General features: G+C 40.8%; 1 protein-coding gene and 1 pseudogene across 2 annotated transcripts in view; one reads left to right on the plus strand and one right to left on the minus strand.

Annotated features, from left to right (window-relative positions):
* Nucleotides 1–1,289, plus strand: part of OSBPL11 (oxysterol binding protein like 11) — a 111,679-nt gene extending 110,390 nt beyond the window's left edge. For both annotated transcript variants that reach the window (XM_006154550.3, XM_006154551.3), the window contains one exon: nucleotides 592–1,289. In XM_006154550.3, coding sequence (XP_006154612.1) covers nucleotides 592–657 — 66 coding nt within the window. In that variant the 3' untranslated portion in view covers nucleotides 658–1,289. The remainder of the gene's footprint in view (nucleotides 1–591) is intronic.
* A 4,433-nt stretch (nucleotides 1,290–5,722) lies between these two features.
* The window catches only part of LOC106735495 (60S ribosomal protein L7 pseudogene), a 7,588-nt pseudogene continuing 6,037 nt past the window's right edge, over nucleotides 5,723–7,273 (minus strand).

A 7,273-nucleotide genomic window follows, 5' to 3' on the forward strand; every position in this document is an offset into this window, starting at 1 on the left:
TGAGAAATCACCCCCCAGGGGGGATGGTCACGCCGCAATCCCTTCTCCTCCATTCTCCTCTCAGGACCTTGGGCACACATGCACATGCGCCCGGCGTGAGTTTTAAGCCACCGGGTCCGGGACACGAACCCACGGTCGACTACATGGGAGTCCAGCGACATAGCCATTACGCTAACTGCTGGTTCCCCAGGCCTCATTTGATATCTTGGCACAGAGACTTTACTCTTTCGGCAGCAACTTTACTCTTCCACAGAACTCTTCTATTTATTTATTTTTATTTTTGTAAGAATTATTTTATTTAACTCTATTTGTTTTATTCATTTATTTTAATTTGACCAGAGAGGGACAGAGAGAGAGAAAGAGAGAAAGTAAGTGAGAAAGCAAGCTACCAGGTCCAGGACTCAAACCGTGGTCGGCCATGTGGGAGTCCAGTGCCCTTAACTACCACGCCAGCTGCTGGGTCCGAGAATTCTTCTTTTTAAATGTGAAGGTAGAATTTCATTTCAGTGAAGGCGTTGCTTGTAGTTTTAATTACTGATTTTAAAAAATACTAGAGGAATGGTCTTTCATTTATCTTTCTACTTGTTTCAGGGAGATGGCTGGGTTTATCACAAACCCCTTTGGAAAATAATTCCAGCAGCACAAACAGCAGAGTGACACATCTGTCTACAACCAAAGGAGGCTCTTCTCTGTTACCCCAGGCCCTCCAGAGTGGAGTCATTGCACTGAGTGACCTGCTTCCCGACCGCACAGACCGAAGCTAGCTGAACACGAATGTCCCTGCCAGGGCACCGGAGCACTGCAGCCAGACCACAGTGTTCACGGAGCACGACAGACCTCTCCGAACTGTTCATGTGATGTGAGCAATACCATCTTACAGCCTTTTTCCCGATCGGTAGATGACTAAGCCTTTTATCTAGTTTCTTCTAAAGCTAAGTTTGAGTCCCCTATTTTTGCACAGGGGCAGCAGATTCCCAGAACAGTGAGAACTCAGTGACTTTGATGTTCTTTATAGTGAAAAGTGAAGTTTCAGAGTTTGTGTTTTGCTTTCTGTCCATAACTGAAGTATTTGCTACTCTTGTAAACCAACCAAGAGGAGGAGGAGGAAGATGACCCAGAAGTGGATTCAGCCATTGTGCCTGAAATCAGTGTTAAAAAGACCATCCAGGTTGTGGTAACAAGGCATTCTATTTCTTCAGAAAGACTGTGTGCTTGAGTCTGAGGAACTTACCCATATCCACCTCTGTTGGAACTGTCTTTTACAAAGTATATTTATAAATTGATTAGAATTATAACCATGGAGAATTTTTTCTTCTGAGCATTTTAATATACTTGAAAATACATTGACTTGAACCGTTTCAGAACATTTTTCAATACCTAGTTTTATTAAATATTACACTTGAGAGACACTTTTTAAAAATGTGTTCATGTCAATATGATGAGAATTTGGCCTTTCTTAAGAACTAAGGCATTAAAGAAAATAGCAAATATTAAGAAAGAAAACTGTTACTTTTTCCCTTATTTTTTTCATTTGCAGGTTAATATTCAGTATTATGTGTTATCCCTCTGGATAAGTGTGCTTTATCTTAACTACTCTGTCCACTCAGAACGAAAACAAGTGACTATTCACATTCGTCAGTAATTCAGAAGTCATATATATGACTGAGTGCATGCAAGGTACGGTTTTACTTTCCTTCAAGGAAACTTCAATGCTGAACAAATATGATATTAAAAAATATCAGGAAGTTGTATTCAGGTACAAATCCTTTTTTAAATCAGTATTTTATTGAGGTTGAAGAATTGCTGGCAATGAAAAGAATAGTATGAATTATGGCTTTCTTCATTCATCCGAGTATTTATTGAGCACCCGCTTCCGGTGCCCACACTTGTTACTGCGAGCTACCTTAATCTCCCAGGAGTGGTGCCTTACTCTGTTTCTTCTGCTGTGGTCTTCCAATCAGTGTGTGCAGCATATCCTCGTGGTCCACCAGCCATCATCCATGGCTGGGTCTGTTGCATCATCATAAGAATTATAAGCTTTGTGCTTTGGTAAATTGTGTTCTGTTAAAGGGGTTAATAGGATGAAAACAGTAAAACAATAACTTTTTCAACAAATTGTAAACTACAAGAAAAAGAATTGGTTTGTGCAAAACCATTTTAATGATTCCCTTGTTCATTTTTGATGTGAAATGCACTGAAAAATCTCAAAACAAGTTATAGTTCATGTGTTGAGAAAATTGAGAAATAATAAAATTAGATAATAATGATGTCTTTGTCTGCTTTATGAGTCTAAGAAATCATTGAAAGTTTATATTTACTAGAGCTGTTACCCTCTTCATTTGAGAAGAGCATTGATATTCTCTTCAAATCCTTATCTGCAGGAATCTTTAGCTTAGGAAGTAGATTTAATGCTTTTAGCATTATGTTTTGTTTAGTTTTTGCAGTAGGGCACTGTGCTTGCTGGAGAGAGATACAGAGAGAAAACGAGAGACCACCGCACAGTAGGGATGGCCATCTCACAGCTCCTCCTTCATTCTCCTCTTGGAATTTTGGACCCAAACACATGTGCCAGCATGTTTTCTAAGCCGGTGGGTCCAGGACTTGAACTGTTCAGTTGGCCATGTGCAATCCAGCCTTCTTAAACCCACCAGCTGGCCCAAATATAATATTTTTAAAAATTAAAGTGTTTGGGGCCAGCCGGTGGTGTGGTGGTTAAGGCACTGGACTCCACATGGCCAACTGCAGTTCAAATCCCAGACCTAGTGACTTGAAACTTACACCAGATGCATGTGCTCAAAATTCAAGAGGAGAATGGAGAAAAAGGGACTTTGGTGTGGCCATCCTCCCGGGGAGAGATTTCTCATTTTCTCCTCTCATTGTCTCTCTCTGTCTCTCCTCCTCAAGTACATGCACCCTATGGTAAACACCTTTAAAAAAAAAGCGTTTAATTTTTAAATATAAAATGAAACCACTGATTTTTGTTTCCTTGTTTGAAAACACTGACTTTTGTTTCCCATTTATTTCTTTGGATTGTTGAGCCATTTTAAGAATTATTAAACAGTATGTTTTAAAATTCTTACGAAAAACAAGGGACCAGCAGATGATGTCATTGTTATGTTGCTGGACTCTCACATGGCTGACTGCATGTCAAGTTCCAGACCCGGTGGCTTATACGTGTGTGCCCAAAATCCTGAGAGGAGAATGGAGGAGAAGGGCTTGTGGTGTGGTCATCCTCCACTGGTGGGTGGTTCTCACTTTCTGTCTCTCCAGTGAGCGCACACACCCTATAGCAAAAATCTCTCTTAAAAATTTTTTTTTGCTACATAAATCCATGTATAAGTCATTGTAATCTCCCCACATTATTGTGTTGAACTGTTTGAGAGCAGTGAATTGCTATTTCTTTAGGATAATTATTCTCCCTTTTCCAAGTCTTCTTGACATTCTACTCCTCTCTTGGAAACTGAGCCCACAGAGAGAGGAATGAGCAAAACCTACTTCTAAAAGCTGCCGCTTATCCACCTCACAGAGCTCTGGAGGATTTTTTTCTGTACTTTGTTACTGTCTGGCCAGAAAAACAAAGTCTTGGGAGTATTTGCTACATATTTGTGTGTCTCTCTCTCTTTATAAATTTTTTAAAATAATTTTTTTAACTTGCATTAATTAATTTTATTTATTTATTTTAATTTGACCAGAGAGAGACAGAGAGAGAGAGAGAGAGAGAGAGAAAGCAAGCCGCCAGTAGTTCCGGTATTTGAACCATGGTCGGCTATGCGGAGTCCGGCATTCTTCACCATGCCACCTGCCGGCCCCTATATTTGTGTCTCTTATTTGGGCCAAGATCTTTTTTATTTATTTATTTATTTTTCAGTTTGCTGTAGGGCATATGTACTCACCAGAGACACAGAGAGAGAGAGTTAGAAAGCAAACCACCAGGTCAGGGACTCAAACTATTGTCAGTCATGTGGAAGTTTAGCACCTTAACCACCACGCAACCTACTGGCCTTCTTGGACCAAGATTTTTAAATGTAAATTTCATCCCAGCCAGTAGGAAGTGTGGATTAAGAAGTCCAAGGCTGGGACCAGGTGGCACAGCGGTAGACCACTCCATTCTGTAAAGGGTGGCCTACGTGGCAGGGCTCCAGGATCACATCGGACCAGCCTCGGCATATGGGACACTTGGATGCCCTTGACCCATTTTTGGTGGAGGCCAGAGGTGGATCACAGTGTCAAGACCCTGTTGACAGTGCTGTTTCTCTTTTTCTCTGACTTCATGGAAGAAATAAACTTCAGAAAGAGAAAGAGAATTGCCCTTTGCTTAAAAAAAAAGAAGCCCACATCTGCAAGTAACAAGGACGTTTCAGCCATGTATTTGTTTTTGTTTTATTTGTTTGTTTTACCATGGTGAAGACTTACCACCGTATACCTTTGTGAAATTTTTGTTACTAAGCTCCATAGTCACGTTCCAGTTAATTGCATTTTGAATAGTTTTTAAGCATGCAAAAATAATTTTAGATTGAGTATTAATGAGATGTGGCATATACATATTTATTCACTGAACTCTGCAAGTTCTGGCCACCATTATCTAATATCTAGTTTTCACCAAAAAGAAGAAGAACAAGCATTAAAATATTGAAGAGCTAGCCCCATAGTGCAGCTGTTAAGTACAGTGTACAGTGAGCTGAATCTCACATGGCCAGCCAGCCTTGGTTCAAATCCTGGCCCTGTGGCTTGAAAAACATGCTTAGTATACATGTGTGCCCAAAATTGTGACTGGATGAAGAAACAGAAGAATGAGAATTGTAGCATGACCATGGCCCATCAGGGGGGTACTTTCTCTCTCATTCTCTCTCTGGTGAGCTTATGCACCCTCTAGCAACAAAAAGAATTAATTTTTCAAAAGAATTAAAATACTGTATCCGTTGTTAATACTATAATACTAATTATAGTATTGTGCTTTATTACCACTATATCAGCCTGAAATTTTGTTACTTATATTACCTTGGGCAAGTAGGTGGCCTGGTGGTTACATTGCTGGATCCCACATGGCTGACTGTGGTGCAAGGCCTGGACGTGGCAACTTGCTTTCTTGTTTTCCCTCTCTTGTCAAATTAAAAATTCTAATAATAAAATAAATAAAATATATCTTTTAAAATATGGGGACTAGCAGTTGGTATAATAGCTATATCACTGGACTCCCATATAGTTGACCGCGGTTCGGGTCCTGGACCTGGTGGTTTAAACTCACGCCAGATCTGTGTGTGTGCGTGCCCAAGATCCTGAGATGAGAATGGAGGGGAAGGGATTGTGGTGTGGCCATCCCCCTGGGGGGGTGATTTCTCACTTTCTGTCTCTCTGTCTCTCTGGAGAGTGCACTCACCCTATAGCAAAACCTCTCAAAAAAAAAAAATCATAGTAAAAAATAAAAACACCAGGCGCATGTGTGTGTGGGCCCAAAGTCTTTTTTTGTTTGTTTTTGGTTAACTGACCTTTATTTTATTACCTTATGTACAAATCATACATGAATACCTTGAAATAAGTTTTCTCTGAATAAACCCATTTTCACTCAGCAAAATTCAAAAAGGGAAACATTAGGCCTTTCTGGTGTAGGAAAAGCCTTGCAACAGTCCCTAAGTGATTTCCACAAAATAAAAAAATGGACCCTAGTCTTACAGAAGTTTTGGCTTAATTTTACCAAGCATCAAGATGTGCCAAAAAAAGTTAAGGCAAGGCAGAGGCAAGTTACCAAAAAGTTACTAATACAGCAATATATTGCAGTCTGGAAACAGCCACTGTTTATTTACTGACTAGATTACAGAGATAACCATGGTGGTTACCTTAGTTCATCCTTCTAATAAGTCTGTTGATCTGGTCTTCCCTGTTCCCTGTTTACCTTCTACAAAATGAGTGGTCTTTTTCTTCACTCCACCTCGTGGAGAGGATAATTCGAAGGGCCACAGGAAGTTATTTGCTTCTTTGAATCGTTTTCCAATAGTATAGATTTCATGAATCCAATCCTCCATGCAGATGATGCCAAATTTACCAAGAGATTGAGCAATCAAAGAGTTATCTGTCAAAGCAATTCACTTCTTATTGATTTTGCCATAACCACGTTTGTCTATCAGTTCATTTACTGACTTCAGGTTCAGGCACCCCCAAGCAATATATGGTTCCACAATTTTCAGCATGTTAATTGAGGCCTTGTTGAGCTTAACAAAGGTGCCATTGAAGATCTGGCGGAGAGGAAGACAAAGAAGCTGCAACACCTTTCGAACCTTTGGGTTCACTCCATTGATATCTCTGATCCTGATGACAAACGCCAATTTGGGTTCTGCAGATATACAGAAGTTGCCAGCTTTTCTTGCCATCCTGGCCATGCGAATCTCAGTTCGGTACTTCTGTCTATATTCCTTATGATAGTGCTTAGCTTTTTCATAGATAAACTTCCTCCTTGCCTTTCGAAGTATCTTTTGAGCAAACTTCTTTCTCAGGCACTTGATCTTCAGCTCTGCAAAATTCCTTTGCTTTTCCTTAAGGGTTTCTGGCACAGCAGGAACCTTTTTCTTGGTGTCTTCCGTGGCAGCAGGAGCCTTTTTCTTGGTTTCTGCTGCAGCAGGAACCTTCTTTTTCTTCTCTTGAACGCCTTCCATGGTTCCAGCTGGAAAAGAGGACAAGAGCCCAAAGTCTTGATAAGAGGATGGAGGAGAAGGAATTGTAGCATGGCTATCCCCCCCCGGGGGAGGGGGGTGATTTCTCAGTTTTCCTCTCTCTGTTTCTGAAGAGTGCAAATGCCCTATGGCAAAAATCTTCCAACTACCGGGACCAGCAGGTGGTGTGGTGGTTAAGGCTCTGGACACTCCCACATAGCCAACCAGAGTTCAAGGCCTGAATCTGGTGGCTTGCTTTCTCACTTCCTCTCTCTCGCACTGTCACCCTGTCTCTCTCTGGTCAAATTAAAAAAAAAAAATGGGTGAATGAATAAATAAAATAAATAAAATAATTATTTAAAAAAACAAACAAAAACAATTACCTTGAGGCCAGCAAGTGGCGTAGTGGTTAAAGCAGTGGACTCCCACATGCTCAACCACAGTTTGAGTCCCAGATCTGGCAGCTTGAAATTCATGCCAGGTAAGTGTGTGTGTGTGTGTATACAGAATCCCAAGAGGAGAATGGAGGAGAAGGGATTGTGGCCTGGCCACCCCCCAGTGGATGATTTCTTGCTTTCTGTCTCTCTGTCTCTCTGGTGAGCATAGATGCCGTCTAAAAAAAAAAAGTG

The sequence above is a fragment of the Tupaia chinensis genome, unplaced genomic scaffold (genome assembly GCF_000334495.1).
Source record: "Tupaia chinensis unplaced genomic scaffold, TupChi_1.0 Scaffold000415_1, whole genome shotgun sequence".
Lineage (NCBI taxonomy): Eukaryota > Metazoa > Chordata > Mammalia > Scandentia > Tupaiidae > Tupaia > Tupaia belangeri.